At 42.9% G+C, this 22,332-nt stretch overlaps 1 protein-coding gene across 6 annotated transcripts in view; it reads right to left on the bottom strand.

The window, feature by feature from the left end:
* LOC117005044 (BDNF/NT-3 growth factors receptor-like) overlaps window positions 1-22,332 on the bottom strand; it is a 333,795-nt gene that overhangs the window by 291,037 nt on the left and 20,426 nt on the right. For 4 of the 6 annotated variants that reach the window (XM_033076269.1, XM_033076272.1, XM_033076270.1 and 1 more), the window contains exons 3-5: window positions 1,766-1,909; window positions 690-764; window positions 407-478 (exon numbers count right to left, since the gene is read on the bottom strand). In XM_033076269.1, coding sequence (XP_032932160.1) covers window positions 407-478; window positions 690-764; window positions 1,766-1,909 — 291 coding nt within the window. The remainder of the gene's footprint in view (window positions 1-406; window positions 479-689; window positions 765-1,765; window positions 1,910-22,332) is intronic. The other 2 variants (XM_033076273.1, XM_033076274.1) reach the window with 1 other exon arrangement.

Genomic DNA, 22,332 nt, shown 5'->3' with positions numbered 1-22,332 from the left:
CAGCCCACAAAATCAGACAAGAGCAAGTCCAAAGTCAAACCCAGGTCACTAAGCATGATGCATTTAGTATGGACATTATACTCTCACCACCAAATGACTCGGTAGAGAGATGCACTCCTTTCAGTAGAGATACGCACTCCTTTGTGCTCTGCTAGTTACTGAAACAGACACGGCCAGTGACCGCTGTTAGAGGCAGGATAATAAGCTGAATGGGTCTTTTTGCCATTCCACATTATGTTCTTATGATCTACTGATTCCTTACCATACATGTACTATTTCATGCCCATAATGACAGGAAGCCATAAGAAGTAAAAACATTTTATATTAAGGAAACAGGAAGAGAGACAGAAGGGAGTTAACAAGGTTTGGAGAGTTTTAACTTAGAAGACAAGCTATCCTTACTCACATATATTGTAGATTGACGTTTTTCACAAATGCCTGATGGGACACAAACCTTAAGCCTGAATCCACCACAGTCCTGTGAAAATATATAAAACTTAGAATAATTTAAAATACAATGAAAAGAATAATGATAATTTTAAAAATAAGAATGTGGATGAAATAACTAGGCTGAACTGCAAGCTCTACAGCTGTCTTCTATAATGCAAAATGTTAGCCCTACTCTTTCATGAGGTATGTAAATGTTTCTGCATGAGAAATAAAAAAATATAATTATTCCATATACTCACAAATTTTTAAGTCCAACATAAAATCCAGCTTCATTGTCATTGATACGTTCTAATTTCTGCTGGTTTGCAATGTAACTGTTGAAAAAGACAAAAAAAAGGTAAGGAAGTGGCTCCTTCCATGGCTTTGATTGATGAGAAGTCAGCTATGAAGTCTGAAAGCCAAAAGTGGTTGCTGATCTATTACACTATGTTTGGTTTACATGGCAAGTTTTGGTAGCAGGAGGGGCAGCATGGGTGGCTTATGTGAGGAGATGCCAGAAACTTCCCCCATGTTGAACAGAGCCAGTTCCAGATGGCTCCAAGACAGACTCACCTCTGGCCAAAGCTGAGCAAATCAGTGATACTGATGGCAACACTGATAACATTTAAGAAAGAGCAAAAACTGCTGCACAACAGCAGCTGGGAGACAAGCAAGAAAAATGTGAGAAAAACAACTCTGCAGATACCAAGGCCAGAGAATGAAGTAGAGGAGGTATTCCAGGTGCCAAAGCAGAGATTCCCCTGCGGTACATGGTGAAGACCATTGTTGCCAGATGAAGAATTGTTTGCACCTAGTGGGTTAATACAATGCTTATTCTTCAAAAACCACTGGCCTATGGAACTGTACAATGCTTATTCTGTAGGATCATGGTAAACATTGACCAAGAAGAACTGGAGAGTAACCAGTCCAGTTATGCCAACTTTTCAGCAGTTCATCAGGTGGTCAAGTATGAATATGGGGTTGCCGACCACCAGGGACCACCAAAGAAACCCCCATGACAGAAGAATGTATGAGCCAATGGGAGGGGACATATGTTAATGATTTTGGGGAAATGATTATCATGTGTTTATTGTGGGAAAATCAATGAATATGCATGTAAAATATGGTATATAAACAGGAGCTTTTTCTGTATTCAGCATGCACAATATTTTGGAGGAGATATCCCCTCCTGCATCCAACCAAATAAAGTATGCCTGTTTCTTAATGCTACATTGGTATTAAGGAGTTTCATTTTTACCAATTTCTGGTAATACCACGATGAAGCAGGTTGTTCCCCCTGCAGCCCATGGAAGACCATAGTGGAGCATATACCTACCTGCAACCCATGGAGAGCCCCACTCTGGAGCAGGTGGATGTTTCCTGAAGGAAAGTGTGACCCTGCAGGAGCAGGTCTTCTGGCAGGACCTGTGACCCTGGAGAGCACCTATGCTGGAGTAGTCCATTCCTGGAGGACTGTACCCTGTGGAAATGACCCATGCTGGAACAGTTCATGAAGGACTGTATGTTATGGAAGGGACCCCATGCTGGAGCAGGGGAAGAGCATGAGGAGGGATAAGCAACTAAGACAAAGGGTTATGAATTGACCATAGCCCTCACTCCCCATCCTTGTGCACCACTCAGGGAGAGGAGGTACACAAGTGGGGAGTGAAATTGAATCTGGGAAGAAGGGAGGGGTGGAGGGAAGCCGTATTTTAGATTTGGATTTATTTCTAATTATCCTATACTGATATTATTGGCAATAATTTAAATTAATTTCCCAAAGTCAGGTCTGTTTTGCCAATGGCAGTAATTGCTGGGTGATGTCCCTGCACTTGGCTCGACCCATGAACTTTTCATCATACTTTTTCACCTTGTCCAGTTGAGGAGATGGAGTGATAGAGCAGCTTGGTGGGCATCTAACAGCCAGCCAAGGTCAACCCACCACATGCAATTAACCCTGAGCTCTAGTTAAAGCACCTGCAAAGCAAATGTGCTCAGAAAAATCTTCTCTATCTTTTATTATTGTAATATGGGGCTGTTAGAGGATGAATTGAGTTTTGCACATGGGAAATGAATCCATTAAGGAAAGAAGTCACCCTGAAGACACAATAAAGCTGCATCATGATGTTTTCCAGGATACTGCTTCATGGGTTTTACAACAGGAAAATGGCCAACTTTCATGGTAGTAGTACAGTTGCTCACACTTACATTTGGGGCAGACTGTCCTAGTCTTACTTCCCTCATGTTGTTCTTAATCACTTGTTAAATTCATTTTCTTCCTTTCCCAAAGTAGTTGCAGGTTTGTTTTTTAAGGTGTGGCAATAGGAAAAGAGAAAAAAGGGAGGCTACACTTCATTATATTATATACACAGATGGAATTAAGAGAAGAGAAACTGTCATAATAGACCAAAGTACTGCCAGTCCTCTCATATATTGTGAATTTCTGTTTGAACCCCAAAAAAATGTGGGAATGCAATCTAATATTTTGCATGATTACCATGCGAGATCTATGAATGACCAGTGATATCCCACAGATTGGAAATGAAAATGCTGTACAAATAATACAGGGGATGATACATAGCTTCTCTGTTTTGCAAAAAGAAAAAAGTTTCACAGTGCAAATCATGCTCTCTGGGAAGGAAGAATCAGAGGAAAGTGCAATTCAACTGACATTATGAACAGAAACATAATTCTGATGTGGGAAATCACCTTGTCAGAGAGTCCATGCATTTCAAAAGATAATCCCAGTCACAGACAAATTGAAACTGAGTTTCATTTGTATTTTCATAAGTATCCAGAATTAAGCAAAGCTATAATACAGTACATTTTCATAAACAGGAGTATTTATTTTGCTAGAATAAAACTTGTTTTCACTTTAAGTGTTTCTTGTATTTAAAGGAACTGATGAATTGGAGAAGAAAGTGTTTTGCTTTCCCAAAGACAATAAACTCCACCATAGCTGCTGTTTTAGAGAAATGTTTTGTGTGCCCATGTATTGGGTCTGACTGAGCTGGAGTTCATTTCCCCACAGCAGCTCTCCCAGTACTGCACTTTGCACCGGGAGCTGGAAAGGTGTTGAGAACACACTAGTGTTTTGGCTACTGCTGAGCAGTGCTGGAACAGCATCACCACTGTCTCCAACATTTTCCCCATCAATGGGCTGGGGGAGGGCAAGATCTTGTGAGGAGACACAAACAGGACAGCTGATCCAAATTAACCAAAGGGATATTCCATGCCATATGATGTCAACTCAGATATAAAAGCTAAGAGAAGGAGGAGGAAGGGGGAGTATTTGTTATTAACAGTGTTTGCCTTAAAGAGCAACTGCTACACATGCTGAAGCCCTGCTTCCTGGGAAATGGCTGGACAGCGCTTGCTGATGGAAAGTAAAGAACAAATCTTTTTGTTTCCTCTTTGCTTGTGTGTGTACAACCTTTTACTTTTGCTTTAGTAAACTGCCTTATCTCAACCCTCAAGTCATTCTCCATCTTATTATCTCTCCCCTGTCCAGCTGGGGAGTGATAGAGCAGCTTGGTGGTCACCTGATGTCCAACCAAGGTCAACCCACCACAACCCACTTTCCAACAGAAGTTTGAGAATCTTAAAAGGCTGGACTTTCCTGTAAGCTGCAAAGATGAGTTGGGCTGCAGTCTTGAAAAGCATCAGGAAAAGCAAAAAAAAAAATCTCCTAATGGGATTCATTGCCTCTTGGAAAAATAAAGGCAGACAAAAGATGTGATACTGGACAGAACACATTACCACAGCATCATACTGTTGCCAGATGAAAAACTGTCTGCACTTGGTGAGCTAACACAATGCTTATTCTTCAAAAACCACTGGCCTATGGAGCTGCACAGCATCCATTCTGTAAGAAAAAGAACTGGAAAGCAACCAGTCCAGTTGTGCCAACTTTTACCAGTTCACTGGGTGGCCATGTATGACTTTGAGGCCACTGACCACGAGGGACCACCAAAGACACCCCCGTGACAGAACGCATGCATAAAGGGGAGGGAAAATATGTTAATGATTTTAGGGAGATGATTATTACACATATGTTTATTCTCGGAAAATCAATGAATCTGTATGTAAAATATAGTATATAATCAGGAGCTTTTCTGTATTCAGCATGCACAATATCTCAGAGGAAATATCCCCTCTTGCATCTGGCCAAATAAAGAATGCCTACTTCTTAATTGTTATAAGTACATATTATATTATTGGCTTTTCGCAAATATTGAAATGAATACTATATGCATAATGTTGGAAAACTTTGCTGAATGAATACAGTTTCTTTTAGTTTTGCTATTACAGTAATTTCACGAATACAAGCCGCAACAATTAGACAAAAATTTTGGTGGAAACCCGAAAGTGCGGCTAATATTTGGGTGGGGCTAATTTATGAACAAAAATGTGATATCTGCCCTTACCTAGTATCATACCAGTCCAGTCCCGAGCCGAAACAGTTTGAAATCCATGGTTTCCCGTTGTTCCGACGATGAACCAATCAGATAACAGCTTATTGCCTGCCTGTGGATGGCGGCGTTACTGAGGGGTGGGGGTTGTTATCTGGGTGAGTTACCTCGGCGAGTTACCTCGGCAGTTCGATAAAAGTGTGTGATATTTCTCTGTACTTTTTAAACTGTTTTCAGTCTTGTGCAGCTGCGGGGTTGGCTGGGCTCACACAGAGAGGGGTGGGGGAGCTGCTCGGCTCGCAGGGAGAGGGATGAAGCGGGCACTTGGCTCGCAGGGAGAGGGGGAGAGCGGCCGCTCGCCCCGCAGGGAGAGGGGGAGAGCGGCCGCTCGCCCGCGGGGCTGAGTGGGGTGGCTATGCCAGCACGGAGATGTGGCTCCGCTCGGAGCTCAGCTGCCTGCCCGCGCGGCTGAGCAGCTGTTTAAAGGCAATGCAGATCCATTGGGAATGCTCGCAAAATGACCACACTATTGTTCGTGTCTTTTTCGGCTTGTAAATAAAGGGTGCTGCCGCAGCTATGGTCTGTGTCTTTTTTCACTTGGAAACGATGTTTCCAAGGTCAGCAGTAAGCCAGTAAGCCCCGGCGATCCCGCGATTGTGTTACTAAATGACGACTTTGTGAAAGTTCGCCGCGAACTAAAGTGCGGCTAATATTCCAGGTGCGGCTTATTTATTGACAAAGACATCAATATTGCCAACACACTGGGTATGCGGCTTATACTCCGTGCGGCTTGTATTCGTGAAATTACTGTAACAAAACTTAGAAATAGTAGTGTGATAAATATATATTTTTCTTGGACTATAACATGGTGATGTAAAAAGCTTTTGTTCATGTAACTAACTCAAAGAATGGTAAAAAGATAATCAGAAAATTCTTCACATTTTTGGATTATCCTATCTGGATGAAGATAGGAGTGATGAACACCAGAACTCCAGGGAAGGAATTTATTGATCTCCATTATCAGGGAGTGGGCAGACAAGGGGCCACAAGGAAAAAAAAAAAAAAGTTTATTTACAGGTTGGGGGGTGATTTTGAATAATGCATGAAGGTTTATGAATATACAACAGGTTGATGCATTTAAAAAAGTGTTTTCTGAGTTATTGTGTGCTCTTGGCTGAATGGCAAGCACCCAGCCGTTATAACCTTATAACCTTTTGCTTTATTGTTTGTCTCTTATTGTCTTTTATTAAACTTTTAAAAATCTATCATTAAAGTGAACCTCATTTTTCACAGTAATGCTACATTGGTGTTAAGGAGATTTTTATTTTTACCTCTTTTTGGTAAAAATATTATATCAATATTTTCTCTTCAGTGTTTCTTAGGATAAGATTAACACGATGCACCCATTTTAAGGTATTTTTCCTATATATCTTGTGCCTTTGTGGGGATTTTTAAATTAATCTGATTTCATCCCTTGGGGTTTATTAATCTATTTTTATTTGTTCATTGATTTATGCATTTTGCCAATTAAAATCTATGAAAAGTTTAGTAAAGGCTATCAGTCCTTCCATTTGAAAGTGCTGTAAGTAGATGATCTTACTGCCTCTGAATTTTCCTTGAAAAAGAACAGAGGATTTAATTCTTACCTTATGAGACTCAAGACTCAGAACTTAAACTCAGCCTTAAGACTTAGACCTCAACATGATAAAAGCAAGAAATATCAAAGGTATCTTCCTCAATCTCTTCTCAACACTGAATAAAAAAGCACCCTTTAAGACCAGGAGACAGGGCAAATGCAGAACAGCAGAAATGAAAGAAAATGGACAGAGAAACACAGAGGGAGAAGGGACTGAGAAGAGTAAAAGAAGAAACTGAGCAACAATTTTCTGACAAGAACTACCATAACCCAGTTCCATCACCTAAACACATTTATCACAACTCCAGATCTGACATTGCAATTTAAATCATAAAAACATTTAACCAGAACCTCCAGCTATGAGAAGCAACAAAACTGACATGAGTTACAGTGTCACATTGGAATATATCTGTGCTTTACATTCTGTGGTAAGCCGATGTCTTTAATTAAGACAACCTAAGGGGGTAGACACTTCAAAATGAATTACTTCCCCTTTAGTTTTAACCAATCTCTTTCCACCAATAAGGAGAAACAAATACAAGTAGATACAAATGAAAACATACCAGTTTATTTTTAAAAAAACGAAATAGCAACAGGCAGGAAAAAACACAGTAATAATCACTATTTACAAAGTTGCTAAGGTCTCACAGATTCCCCAGGAACAAGGAGAAACTTAAAATGGTGGAGAAACACCTCCCCTAACATGGTGCCCTTTGCAGATGACCATGTGGCTCAAAAGACAAAAGGAAAATAGCAGACAAGCCCTCCCCTCAAGATGCTGCCCTCTGCAGACGACCACATGTTCTTAGAGACAAAAAGAAAACAGTTCAATCCCCACCCACAAATGTGGAGGAGGTCCCCCTAATTGTACTGGGGAGCACAGACAAAAATGGTGGAGACTCCCCTCTGGACCACACAGCACAGAGAGAGAACAAAGGAAACAACACGGGAAACCAGCCTCCCCAGTTCCAAAACTCCCTCTGAACCATAGTATTCTGTTACAACCTAGAGAATTGTATGTTTGGGAAACAAGTTAGGGGATATCTTAGAGAGCTTAGAAGCTAGAGGTTAGGAATGTAACCGATAAAGGTAGATAGCTTAGTAGAAGGATTAGAAGTTGACAAAGATTGATTGCTTAACATTCAGAAATAGTTAAAATACACATATGGAATCATTTAAGTGAAATCGATATACATCAGAAAATACTTAGAGCCAGCCAGGAGACACCTGTGATATATGTTATAAAGTAATTCGTGTTTTGTGAAAGATAAATCATGTTTGTAGAAATAAAGAATTTAATAAAGGAACTTAAGGTACGCTGAGCCACAGAGAGGAGAAAGGTTGCTTCACTGGATTCCAGCACTGCAGATGGTAACAAAGTCGCAATTAGCAAGTTAATAGAACCAGCCTCAACAGAGGTAACTCGTTATGAAACAGTCCAGGAAACTCCCCAGCCATGAGGATTTGATAATCACCACCAATCAAGATAACCAGGGTCCTCAGGAAAACCTACATTTCAATACCCAGTTCCAGTAAACCAAAATCTGCACACATCAAAATTCATCGCTGCACCGAACCTGTTTTTGTCCAGTCCACGGCAGAAAAAGGAAACTACATGAATTTGGGAATCCATGGCAGAAACAAAGGGACTTTTGCCCCAGGCCAGAAAAACTGTATAAAAACGGAGTGCCCAGGACGGCATTTGTAAACACAGGGGGATCTGAACTCTCGCATAACTGCGGCAAATTTTTTTCTCTCATAAAACTTGACATGCACGAAGAATCCACGCAGGAAAAGGAACCGTAAGTATCACGTGGTTGAGTGAGGTGTGACTGAGTGCATGTGTGATATGTGATCTTATCACAGAGCGATTGTGGACCGCAAGATCGCAGTTCCACTATCCGGCAAGGGACGTGGTCGGTCGCAGGGGAAGCGAACGTAACGTGGTAGAACTCTTTCTCATGTGTTAAGCCTGAAACTAAAGATGTTTTGGGGGTTGGTCACGGGAGGACCAAAAGGGAGGGTACGTTCCCCAGGAAGTGGGAGCTGGTAAACCTTTTAGATCCAGGACTAGGTAAGTCCAGGAAGGGAAAAGAGAACTCAAGACCCTTCAAAAACCCCACGGAATGGTTCTCTGTGCGAAGTGAGTAGATTGGTAAAATTCGAATAAAGAAATTAAGACTCAAGTACGGTACCGCTCAGAATTAGAGGATCCCGGCATGAAAACATGGTAAGGAAACATACAAGGATAGCATGTGGTAACCTTTTAGGAGAATGTGACAGAGGAAAATGGTGAGGATTGGGATGTTTTTCAGCACCTTCCCCCGTCTTGTCCTCCAGTGTTGTCAGCTGACCCAAGGGCCAGCTGCAGGTCCCCTGTGTCCTCCACTTCCAGAGCAAAGGAGGCAATAAAGGCAGTCGAGAAGGGGTCTCGATAACAGCAGGTAGACGGATAGTGTTTGTGTGTTGAAACAGAATTGGTTGAAAGGGAGGGTGCAGAGGTATGAGTGAGGCAATGAGCAGCAAGTCCAAGCACGAAGGTGCGGGCCAAGGATCATGGCCTGTGGGGGCTGGTGGGGGTTGTGGGGCTGCGGGAACTCAGTACCGGGCAGTGCCTGATCCCGCCACCCCCAAGCAGGTGCGGCAGTGGCTGCTAGTCCCTGTGAGTCTGTGTGATGCCCCAACCCCGTGATGCTGCAGGATGCCCTGGCCCTGTGAGGCTGCAGGATGCCCCAGCTGGCTGCCTGTGATGCTGCTGGCCATGCCTGCTGGGAGCACCAGTGGGGGAGGAGCTGCGTTTAGACTGTGACAAGACAGCGACTGGCTCTGGTAAACAGTTTTTTGTGTGAGTTTTAGAAAATAAAAGTAATACGGGGAAGGCCGTGAGAGTTTTGCTGAATGTGTGAGATGGGTTTGAAAAGCATGAGTTTCTGATTTCTCATTGTGATTGTAATTTACTGGGAAGATATTTGATGGCTACTACCGGAATTGCAAATTAATATAATGATAAATAACAGAGTCCAAAACTGATATCTTTGTGTAAAATGTCTGAGAAGGTTTATGCTGAAATAAATCCGGAAGTGCTGATAGTCCTCCCTCAGGGATATACTGAGTCACCAGTTTTGTTTAGGCAAGCTTTGCAGAAAATACTAAAAAAATTTACTCCACCCTCAGGAGTCAAGTTATTATGATATATAGATGATCTACTGGTAGCAGGTCCAAGAGGAGAGGACGTAAGAACCAGTTCCAAAAAATTATTAAATTTCTTAAGGGACAAAGAATTAAAGGTTTCCAAATCAAAATTACAGTTTACTGAACCTGAGGTTAAACTTATGGGACGTTAGCTAATAAAGGGGAAAAAGAAATTAGACACTGAAAGGGTAGCAGGGATCGTTGCTCTGCCCTCCCCACGAACAAAAAGGGGAAATAAGGCAGCTACTGGGCCTTTTGAGTTATTGCAAACAGTGAAGTGAAGGGTATAGTGAGAAGGTAAAAGAAGAAGGGAAGAGAAAAATGGTTTGTGGATGGGTCAGTGAGAGTGGTAGAGGGAAAAAGAAGGTTGGGATATGCAATTGTGGATGGCAAGATGGGGGAATCAGGACCTCTCTGCGAGCTGGTCAGCTCAGGCATGTGAATTAGTATTGCAGGTATTAAAAAGATTAAAAGGGAAAAAAGGAATGATCTTTACAGATTCGAGATATGCATTTGGAGTAGTCCATACTTTTGGGAAAATTTGGGAAAAAAGAGGATTAATAAATACTCAAGGACGAGGATTAATTCATGGGGAAATAATAAAGCAAATCTTAGAGGCTATCTGGGAGCCAGAGGCTATCTCAATTGTGCATGTAAAGGGGCATCAAGCTGGAATACAGTTTCGGACATGAGAAAACAATTTAGCAGATAAGAAAACCAAAAGCGCAACACTATTACAGATAAGTACCCCAGAATTCAAAGAGGACGGGACTTTGGAATACCCCTCTTGTCCCTCCCAGAAAGAGATTGAGGAGTACAAAAAGATAGGGGGAACATTGGAAGAAGGTAAGTAGAGATTACCAGACGGCAGGGAGTTAATATCTAAGGACTACACTAGAAAGATTCTAAGGAGACTACGTCTGCAGACTCACTGGGGATCCCAGGCCCTGGCAGAGCAGTTTCTGAGGTTTTTTGGGTGTAAAGGGATTTATAAACTGGCTAGACAAAAAGTACAAGGATGCCTAGTATGCAAAAAGGTTAATAAAGCCAAGACAGAACAGGTAATCTGGGGAAGTTACCCTATGGCATACTGTCCATTTGAAAGGATCCAAGTGGATTTTACTGAATTGCCAAAGGTGGTAAGATATAAAGATTTGCTAGTACTAGTAGACAAATTGACTCATTAGGTGGAGGCTTTCCAGAGCTCTAGAGCTACGGCCCAGACCGTATCGAAATTTCTTCTGGAGGAAATTATTCCCTGATATGGAATAATCAATTATATAAACTCAGATCAAGGAGTGCATGTCACCTCAAAAATTATTATAAAATTGGCTGAAGCTTTGGGAATTCAGTGGGAATATCATACCCTGTGGCATCCCCAGAGTACGGGACAAGTCGAGAGAATGAATCAGACATTAAAAGCACAATTATCAAAATTAATGATAGAGACAAAAATGTCCCTTTGAAATGTCTTCCCTTAGCATTATTAAATATCAGAACTATGCCCCACTCTGAAACAGGGTTGTCTCCCTTTAAAATGTTATATAGAATGCCTTATGACCATGGAATGCTGGTGGGACATCCTAGAATAGAGGATGGACAAATACAACCCTATCTAATAGCAATAAATAAAAATTTGCAGACATTGTGGAAACAGGGAATTATAACACAAAATGCTCCTTTGGGGTTCGCCATACACAAAATCAAACCGGAAGATCGGGTCCTTATAAAAACCTGGAAAGAGGTCCCCCTCTCTCCTCACTGGGAAGGTCCTTTTCTTGTCCTTTTGACCACAGACACAGCAGTCTGGATGGCAGAAAAGGGCTGGACACAGGCTTCTCGGGTGAAAAAGATCAAGACAAGGGAGGAGACACACGAGTGGAAAGTTGTTTCCTCTCCAGGGGATCTCAAGATAAAGTTGCGCCAATCAAGTAAATAAATAGAGATTAAATAAGGTGTGTAATACCCGGATGTGCATGTTTTCCATTTGTCTATTTCAGGTGTGAAATTTGTCGTGGGGTTTGGGTCACACGTTGTATTGAAAGAACTAGACCTAGGGGCTTGTGTACTAAGTGTCTCGAAGAATTGTCTCTGACTGACGAACTCCTCATACTTGCCACTAATTTGAATCTCATTGAATTAGACTCTCCAGTGTGGATAGTCTTGTACCATCACGGGGTTAATAGAAAACTAGAGTGCGGGGCTCAAATTTTAGCAGTCGAGTGTCAAAAGTCGAATAAAGCACCCTGCGGGGCAGACACAGTCAAATTATCTAGGTAGGGTGTTTTTAAGAGGTAGCATGCAGCTCGACTTGGGCGTTGGTCCCCAGAAGAATACTGCTGCCAAGAAGATGGCTTACCTCACCACTGGATGCAACCCAGTGGGCGTAGGCAAAGGCAGAGAAGTACGACTATAGAGAATCCTAGTGAACCTGAGCCTAGTCGCCTACCAACCGATTAACGCATACCCAAAGAGTTCCACAAGCCCTGTGGAACAAAGCCCCAACAATGAGTGCGGGGAATGCCCACGGATTTACACCCCAGCACACCCTGCCCCAACCAATTCCACCAACAGGGGGAAAGACGGGTATTGTACCTTTAACTGCACTTGATATGCAAATTGTGAATTAGACGTGAAAATAGCATGTTATAACATCGAAGTAAGATATGGGAACGGGCAGTCAGAGACAGTTGCTCACAACATCCAGAAAAGAAATGCAAACCAAGTACCCATTCCCACATGTGATCAATGTAACTGTACAGTATGGGTAGGGGGAAAGAAGAAGTCAGTGTTTGCGGTTTACTTCCAAGTAAATCAATTGTGTTATGACCATACTCTATTAAAAATATGTATCACGTGGAGCAAGATGTACTGGGTGGGCAAGAATTTAAGGTATGAAAATGGGATAATCACTAACAGTGAACCTGTCATCATTGACCTCCTTGAGGAAAATGACAACCAGATCTGTGCACAATTTGATGACACTTTCTGTTTTTCAAGAGACAGGGAAGGCATGGATCCCGAAAGCAAAATGAAACAAGTGGCCTTAGAAATAAAAAAACAAGAATCAGAAATAAGAAAAAAGATACTAGAACAGGAAAGATTAAGGACCTAAATGAGCAATATGATCAACTAGAAAAACAATATAACGATTGGGGATTGCCGGGCTCAGACAAGAACTTGTTTATAGACCTCATGCAAGAAATTGCAACAGAATTGGTATTGTCCAATTGCTGGATCCGTGAACGACTTAAATCAGTGGAAAAGTGGCCCTGGAAAGGTGAGAGTTTAACTCCAGAGCAGCTCTTAAGAGGGGATAGTATACATATCTCAAAAACACTCCAAAGACCTGAGGGTTGTATTTTAGAAAAAAGAGTAATTGGAACAATTTGTATCAGTCGGGAGGGAATAGAGTATACAGAGGTGGTAGGGTATGTATATACACCCTAGCAGTAAATTCAAATAACAGAAGTAAGATCTAGCAACCAGACCCCCTGCCGAGTACTGGAGTCTCGAAAAAAGGAACAACTGTGAATAGAGTGACAAGATTAGACTTTGCTAGAACTAAGGCTCTGGAGCTAATCCTTACCAATCACTGGGAGAACTAAGTACTTACTGGGCTGAACCAGGGAACATAGAAATACCATGGAGAGCCCCCGATAAAATATACTGGGTATGTGGAAAGAAAGCATACAGTGAGTTACCACAAAAATAGAAGGGATCATGCACTCTAGGGATGATTCAGCCTGTTTACTCTGCCGAGATCTGACAGTGGGTTGTTAGGGGCACCTCTATATGAGACCTTGAACAGGGAAAAAAGGGAGTTAAAAAGGAAACTTCCTGATGTAGGTGGTAGCCAAACTTAGGGGGGGAGGAATGGTCTGCTGAGAAAATAATAGAATATTATGGCCCTGCAACATGGGCAGAAGATGGGAGTTGGGGATACAGAACTCCGGTTTACCTGTTAAACAGATTGATAGGCCTTCAGGCAGTAGTAGGAATTGTGTCAAACCATACTTCAGATGCCCTCGAGTTATTGGCCAAACAGCATTCCCAGATGCGGGCCTTTGTGTACCAGAACAGAATAGCATTGGATTATTTGTTAGTCGAAGAAGGGGGAGTCTGTGAAAAGTTCAATGAATCAGAATGTTGTATAGAAATTGACGATTATGGATAAACTATCAGGGGACTGGCTGCTGAAATAAAAAAGGTAGCACATATGCCTGTACAAAAATGGAACTCCATTCTTCAGGTCCCTTGGTGGAACCAGTTATTCGAGGAAGCATGGTGGAAAAAGGTAGTGTTTTTTGTACTCTGCTCAGTAACTGGAATAATCTTTTTACCTTGTCTGATACCATGTTTTATTAGATTAATACACTCCATAGTGCAAGATATGCAAACAGAAGCCATGCCCATGGATCCAGAACTTGCCACAAGACTAGGAAGTTCTAGAACATCCAAAATAATGAAATTGAGAGAAAAAGAAGTAAAAACCAATGCAGTAGAAGCACTAGTAAATTTTGAAAAAAAACTTAAAAGGAATAAGTCCACTTATCGACTGTCGAGAAGAATCACTAAAAGAATGGAATAGTAGTGAAGAATCAGAAGATGATTATGGGAAAAAAATATAAAGGAAACACAAATCAATATGTTTATGTAAAAGGGGAGGGATTGTTATATATGTTATAAAGTAATTCATGTTTTGTGAAAGACAAATCATGTTTGTAGAAATAAAGAATTTAATAAAGGAACTTAAGGTACGCTGAGCCACAGAGAGGAGAAAGGTTGCTTCACTGGATTCCAGCACTGCAGATGGTAACAAAGTCGCAATTAGCAAGTTAATAGAACCAGCCCCAACAGAAGGTAACTTGTTATGAAAAAGTCCAGGAAACTCCCCAGCCATGAGGATTTGATAATCACCACCAATCAAGATAACCAGGGTTCTCAGGAAAACCTACATTTCAATACCCAGTTCCAGTAAACCAAAATCTGCACACATCAAAATTCATCGCTGCACCAAAACTGTTTTTGTCCAGTCCATGGTGGAGAAAGGAAACTACATGAATATGGGAATCCATGGCAGAAACAAAGGGACTTTTGCCCCAGGCCAAAAAAACTGTATAAAAATGTACTACCCAGGACGGCATTTGTAAACACGGGGGAATCTGATGCGATAGAGGTCAAATCAACGTATGTGTTCACCCAGCACCGAACCCGGGCTCGGTGCTGTCCTTTTTGATTGTGGCTGTTGAAGACTGTGTTTCGGTTGCAAAAATAAAAATTGCTTCTTAAATCTTTTTAATTCGGCCTGATTTGTTTATTATCTATAACACACCTATACATCATAAATTTTGACACTGAAATTAATGAAGACCAGAATGGAGGAATCGGCAGGTTAGGCAGTCATAGCAACAGGACAGAGGTAAAAAGTTTATAGTGAGGTAGACGGTCCTTACTTCCTCCCCTGAAACCCTCCAACTCATTTAAAAGACCACCGACTCAATACCGAGGGAACATTATGCAACAGCAATGAGTATGTAACTAATTTTAATACCGAGCAGGGAATGGGCGGTGACAGATAATAAATATGTATAGGCATCTTAGAATATGCAAGACTTTTGCGAATAGAGAGCTAAAAGCTGCCAAAGGGCACACATGCTTTTGGAAGAGATCCCGCGTGCCTGCCCAGCGCTGAAATAAACATATCCTTTTGACTAAACTGGTTGAAAGGTACAGTAATTTCACGAATACAAGCCGCACCATTTTGACTAAAATTTTGCTCCCACACCGGAAATGCGGCTTATACTCAGGAGTGGCTAACGTGAATAATTTTCTGACATTTACAACCTCAGAAGTGCCAGCCAGGGTGCCGAGCCAAGTACCTGCCAGTAAAAGTCAGCATTTTGCGATTGTTACAAATTGTTACTCTGTTGCTCTGCGGGTGGAGCCTGGTTCCCTGCAGGCAGCACGGGGGGCGGGGAGAGAGGCGGGAGAGCTCCCTCCTTCCCTCCTCTGCCGCAGCCCGGGGGAGAGACGGGGGGGGCCCCGTGCTGCCATCGCCCCGGCCCGGGGGGAAGGCGGGGGCCCCGTGCCGCCATCGCTGTGGCTCAGGGAGGAGGCGGGGGGCTCCGTCCCTGCCTGCCACTGGGGGGCAGCGCCGGGCAGGGGCAAGCGAGCCCAGAGGCGACGGCCGGCCCCGAGCGGCCCCGTTGAGCGGCAGCGCCGGGCTGGGCCACCTGGCCCCATTGGCAGCCCCGAGTGGGCCGAGCCTGCACAGCCCGAGTCGAGTCAGTAAACCCCGCCATGCCGCGGTTCTGTTACTAATTGGCAACTTTGTTGCACGCAGGTCCTCGCTGCGAACGACAGAGCAGCTTATACTCAGGTGCGGCTTATTTATGGACAAAGAACGAAATGTTTGCCAACACCCAGAGATGTGGCTTATAGTCCGTGCGGCTTGTATTCGTGAAATTACTGTATTTTGTCCTTGCCTTTCGTGAATCATGTCCCTCCAAAAAATCATACAAGGGGAGCAGGGGAAAACCTGGAAAAACTATTTCTATCCAAAAAGAGTCAATGCTGCTGAGGAGCTGATGCAGGCTCTCATGTGGTGGCTCAGCAGGCTTCATCTCTCTCCCTCTCTGCCTGTTTTTTGGTTGGCTGAATCCAGCCAGTGTCAGCACTGCAGCCTCCATGCCACTGGTGCCAGTGCTGCTGTCTCGAGTCCCTGTTCTGATGGGGAGAGGAAGAAAACAGACTACCGAACACCAAAGAATGATGGCCCAACCCTGCATGGCTTTGGCTTCGCACTGCAGACAGGTGTTCCCAAATTTACTCTTAAACAGTTTTGAATTGCGAAATGCAGCTTCTTGGGTTGCTACTGTTGCCCTTCCAAAGAGCCGCCTGAAGCAATCCACTCTGGAGCCCAAATAGAAATGAAAGAAGGTTTCTGCCTTGTGCTGCCTCAGCCCTCTCCCTGCAAGAATGAAAGGGAAAAGAGCAACAGCCAAGAGGTAAGAGAGCTCTGCCTGAGTGGCCTGACCTTAAAAAGACCGGTGCTCCCCCAGCCCCCCATTTCTGGATGCATCACTGGGTCTTAAAGAGACAGTAACAATTTTGGGCACAGATAGATATGGAATTCAACAACATTTTGGGTTACCCAGGACAGACTAAAGCAGTGTAAAAGAGCTCAGCTCCACTGAAGTTAATGAAGCAACCACAATTTGCACCAAATTAAGATATGAGTGGTAGCAAAGCATCTATTAAATTAAAAAAAAATCAGTATCCATTCATTAGGGAACCAAACAAAGAAAAGGAATTTGGAATTATGAAGCAACATAAATTCATAATCTTTTTCCCCCATCTTTCTCGTATTGCCTTGCTTAAAAAACAATTTTAAAAAAGTTTCACACTTTACTCTGAGCTGGTACTAGGTTGCCTATGCTGAATGATTTCTGGCTTTCCATAATTGTACTTCAAATAAGGAGTCGGAAGAAATTTTGTCTAAGTGTAAATGCAAATTCCTCAAAATAATAACTGTTATTCAATACATTTGTATACCATCCACTTAGTATAGCACATGACAGTAAAGGAAATTTTACACAGTTGGAAATCCCTGAAGAGTAGACAGATGTAAATTACCACAAGCAACTCAGGCTCTCCTATGATTCCTTACTTGCTTAAAAAATCTTTTCTAAAGGTAAATCTTTGCAGCTATTCCACATCAGTGAGAAAGAAGTACAATGAATGTGGATGTACACTTCAAAGGGAAGCTGTTCTTTTGTTTACTTAAAGAGAGGTTTGAAATTAAAAAATCTTAAGTGAAGTCTATTTTTACCTTCTTCTCAACTACTCTACCTTGACGTTATTTATCACCAAACATTACAGTAATTTCACTACCATAAGGTGCACTGGACTATAAGGCGCACCTCCGGGAGTCAGCAAATTTCGCAACTTTGTACATTATATAAGGCGCACTGGACTATAAGGTGCACTTTATTTTTGCAGCAAAGATCCATGCCGCGCGCAACAAAGTAACGAATTAGTAACAGAATCGTGCGATTGCAGGTTTACTGGTACGTGCTCAAATTGGAAACATTTTAACAGATTGGTGTAGCCTTTAAATGCAGCCCCAGGCACCCTCCCAGTGCGCGGGCGGGCCCCGGCACTCCTGCACGCCGCTGACACCGGTTGGCGTGGTTGGGGACTGCCCGTGGCCGCCGGGCGGGAACCGGGACACAGTCGGCAGAGAGCCGGCAGAGAACAGGGACAGAGCGGGAACAGAGCCGGCAGAGAGCAGGGACAGAGCCGGGACAGAGAGTCGGGACAGACCACCCTCAGTAACGCCTTCACCCACGGGTAGGCAAGAAGTTTTTCTCTGATTGGTTTATCGTGGTCAGAAACACGGGTCCTGGCTTCCCCCTGGGATTATTTGGGCGTGGAGATTTAGAGAATTCCCGCGTTTCTGACCACGATAAACCCTTCTCTAACCTGGCGTTGCCATCTTGCTTCACTACTCCAGTGGCTGCTATGCCTGAGGGGTCTGTGCGTGTAATGAAATGTCCTTTGTTATCTAATCCTGCTAATTAAGTGCTTACAGACGCTGAATGCAATACTTGTTAGCACGTCTTCCTGCTGAGTAAACGAAGAGCAGTTCCCAGGAGACTACAGAGAAAGAACAATACCAGAGGACATGCTGAGAAGGACGACCACAACAGATCCCAGCCGTGGGCGAGCAGTCCCAAACCATGGGCAGTCTGGGTCCCTCCCCGCGGCTGCAGCTCCCGACTGTGTCCCAGTTGTTTCCCAGCTCTCTGCCGGTTCTCTGTCGACTCTGTCCCCACTCTGTCCCGGTTGTCTCCTGGCTGTCTCCCGGCTCTGTCCCGACTCTCTGCCAGCTCTGTCCCTGCTCTGTCCCTGCTCTCTGACGGTTCTCTGCCGTCTCTTTGCCGGTTGTGTCCTGGTTCTCTGCCAACTGTCTCCCAGCGGGTCCCGGCTCCCTCCCGGTTCGTCCCGGTTCGTCCCCGCGGCCGCGGTTCCCACGAGTCCCAGTTCAGCTTGCAGCTCACTCTTCCGGATTGGCAAATGTCGCAACTTTGTAAATTATATAAGGCGCACCAGACTATAAAGCGCACTTCCGGGTTTGGACAAAAATTTTAGTCAAAAGAGTGCGCCTTATAGTAATGAAATTACTGTAATACTCTAAAAGCTCAAACTTGCAGTGGGTGATGCCAAATGCAATTTGCATGCCTGTCCTTAAAAATATCCATCCTGTTCTTTACTTGAACATTTTTTTACTGTAGCACAGAAGAAAAACATCCTGACTCATGTCTGGCTGAACACACATGAGAAGCTCCCACTACACACCACACAGTGCAGCACCACTAAAATCTGTCAGGATATTACAAAAACTAATCACATTTATCAGCTCACAAATACCAATTATTGCGTCTAACCCAACCCCTCAGCTATATACAGTACTAATCACTTGATTATGCTGTATCATTTTGTGTCTCATTCAATGAGTCATCAGAAAACTTTTTTCATGCCTTTAATGTCCCCTCCAAAAATTACTGACTCCCTTGTAAAAGCATTCAGAATCGTACACCTACCAACTGCACATTGTAACCTACAATAACATGTTAATCTTAACAAACTTCAACAAATTAATGATTGAATAATAACACATATATATCCATATTTCACCATGTTTTGGTTGGAAAGAGGTGTCTGCCAAGGAAGGCAGGAACCTCCCTTGGAATAGAGAATATGACCCCCTTCACTCTGAATAATTATAACTTTGAAATTAAGGGGCCTTCAGGCAAAGATATGGAAAAGGGAATAACAATTCTTTAGTAGTACATATAACAAGGTCTAATAAATTACTCCACGCAAATGGGTACGTCAGTCTATAAGGCAATTTATTACAGTAATTTCAGGATTATAAGCCATTTTGACTAAAATTTTGGTCTGAACCCAGAAGTGCGGCTTATATATGGAAAAAGAATGAAAAGTTGCTGTTTTAGTTTGGAGGATAGGTGTAATAAATTGCCTTATAGACTGACGTACCCAAATGGTGATAGAATAGATACTTTGATCACATCCTGTATTGTAACCGAAGACAGCACGGTTGGCACGATTGTTACTAATTCATTACTTTGTTGCGCGCGGATCCTCGTTGCACAAAAAAAAGAGCGCCTTATAGTCTGGTGTGCCTTATGTATGGACAAAGTTCGGAAATTTGCCGACTCCTGGAGGTGCGCGTTATAATCCAGTGCACCTTATAGTAGTGAAATTACTGTAAAAGCATTATGCCCAAAGTGAGTGTCGCGTGCAGTGAATGCTAATTGGCTAGGGTGTGAGGGATGCTGTATGAGGGATGCTGCGCGTGTGTGTGTATATTTTGCCTAAATGAGAAAAAGAAGTCCTTCTTGAGTGGTTTGGGCTTGACTCCTGGGAATTCGTGAACTTAGGGTGCTGCGTTATGGAGGAGGTTACCCTCACATTGGCTGTGTCAGAAAAACCTCCAGAAATAACTAGGACTTAGTGTGCCCGATCTACTCGGATCCCGGGACATCCCTAGATAAGGGAAAAAAAGTGGTTTAAAAAAAAAAAAAGAGAAAATATTGAAAGTCCCGATATGGGGATGAGAAACTGTAAAGAGATATCTAAACTAGTCCACTAGGGTGTGTTTTAGCCCATTGGGGAAAGATAGCAAGTATAAGAAGTACGAAGGACAAAAAAAACGCTTAAAATACTGTGGCCAGTGGTGGCCACTATATAAATTGGATGATGGAGTAAGGTGGTCACCTACTAGAACTTTGAATTATAACACCTTGCTACAGTTAATGTTGTTTTTAAGAAGAGAAGGGAAGTGGGAAGAAGTTTCCTATGCAAATATGTTCTTTACTTTTGGGGATCACCCTGAATGACAGAGACTGTGGGATTATACCCTCCTCTGATCCTCTAGTATTAGCCCTTGAAAAGGATTATAAGGGGGCTAATAAAGGTAAACTAAAATGGTGCTGCTCCACCTGCAGCATCGACCAGAGATGCACAAAATCTAATAAAGTCTATCTCACAGCCGCACAAGAACAAGATCTAACAGATCAATTTAAATCTCCCTCTAGGAGACAGAAAGAGGATGGGAGCTCAGAAAGAATGCCCCCTAAAACACCCCCTAGTAGCCCAATTTAATCCAAAACTAGAAAACAAACAGTGCAAGCACCTCTGTTGCAAACATTAGGGCCAAAAGGGGAAAAAATGCTAGTTAAGGTACTCTTCCCAACTATCGATCTGAAGGCATGGGAAAAGGTTGCTAAGAATTATCACAGTGATTCAGTTAACACTGCCAAATATTTACAATACATAATAAAACAGCATAACCCTGACTGGAGTAATATGCAGTTACTGTTAGATACTCTAATTGAAACAGAGAAACAACTAGTTTTGAAAAAGGCTAAAAATTTAGCAAAAAATTCTATAGGGCCCAACAAGAAGATGTAAAAGAGTACAGTAATTTCACGAATATAAGCCGCACCCTTTTGACTAAAATTTTGGTCCCAACACAGAAGTGCAGCTTATACTCCGGAGCGGCCGATATATGGATGAAGTTCTGAAATTTGCCAACCCAGAAATGCGAGCCTCGGGCCGAGCCAAGCTCAGGAATTGAGCACCTGCCAGTAAAACCCGCGATTGTGCAATTGTTAAAAATTGGTTACTCTGTTGCGTGGCGGAGGGAGGCGGGCTCCCGCCAGCAGTGGGTTGGGCTCCCCCTGCTGCCAGCAGCGGGCTGGGCTTCCTCTCCCGCCGGCAGCACGGGAGGAGTGGAGTTCGTGAACTGAGAACCTGCCAGTAAAACTCGCAATCGTGTGATTGTTACAAATTGGTTACTTTGTTGCGCGAGTTTCCTCGTTGTGACCGAAAGTGCAGCTTATAATCCGGTGTGGCTTATATATGGACTAAGAACGAAACGTTGCCGACACCCAAAAGTGCGGCTTATAATCGTGAAATTACTGTACTTTCCACTCCAAGATCCAAAATGGAACCCAGATAGAACAGCAAAAATAAAGAAACTAGAAAGTTACCAAGAGTGGATAGTACAAGTAATAGAGTAAACAGTAAAACAGTAAATTGGTCAGCTATATATGCAATCAAATGGGGTCCTTCTGAGTCTCCATCCGAATTACTAGATCGCTTAAGAGATGCGATGTGTCACCATACATCATTGGACCCTAAGTCGGAGGTAGAAATACAATAGCTGGTAAATTTGTTTTTAGGACAGTCTACAAGAGACATCAGACATAAACTTTAAAAGCTCCGAGCACCAAATGAGAGGAATTTAGAAGCCCTCTTAGATGAAGCATGGAGAGTTTTTAGTGACCAAGAAGAAGAATATAAGCAAAGAGTGAAAAAACTAGTAGCAATTGTAAAATAGGAAAAAAGGAAAGGTGAACAAAAAACGCAGGCAGGGGCTGCCCCAGCTGGACAGAGACCAGTGTGCAATTTGCAAAAAATTTGGTCACTAAAAAAGTCACTGCCCAAAACGAAGGCACCAAGGAAAGGGGAACCAGGGAAATAAGTGGGTGGTAGTCACGCATGTGGAAAAAGACTGAAGAAAACTGTTAAATCATTCCCCAGCAGATCCACTAGCTATAAAAACGAAGC

The sequence above is a fragment of the Catharus ustulatus genome, chromosome W (genome assembly GCF_009819885.2).
Source record: "Catharus ustulatus isolate bCatUst1 chromosome W, bCatUst1.pri.v2, whole genome shotgun sequence".
In the NCBI taxonomy this organism is placed as follows: Eukaryota; Metazoa; Chordata; class Aves; order Passeriformes; family Turdidae; genus Catharus; species Catharus ustulatus.
Note: the sequence above shows the minus strand (reverse complement) of the source record. Positions and strands in the feature narration are given on the sequence as shown.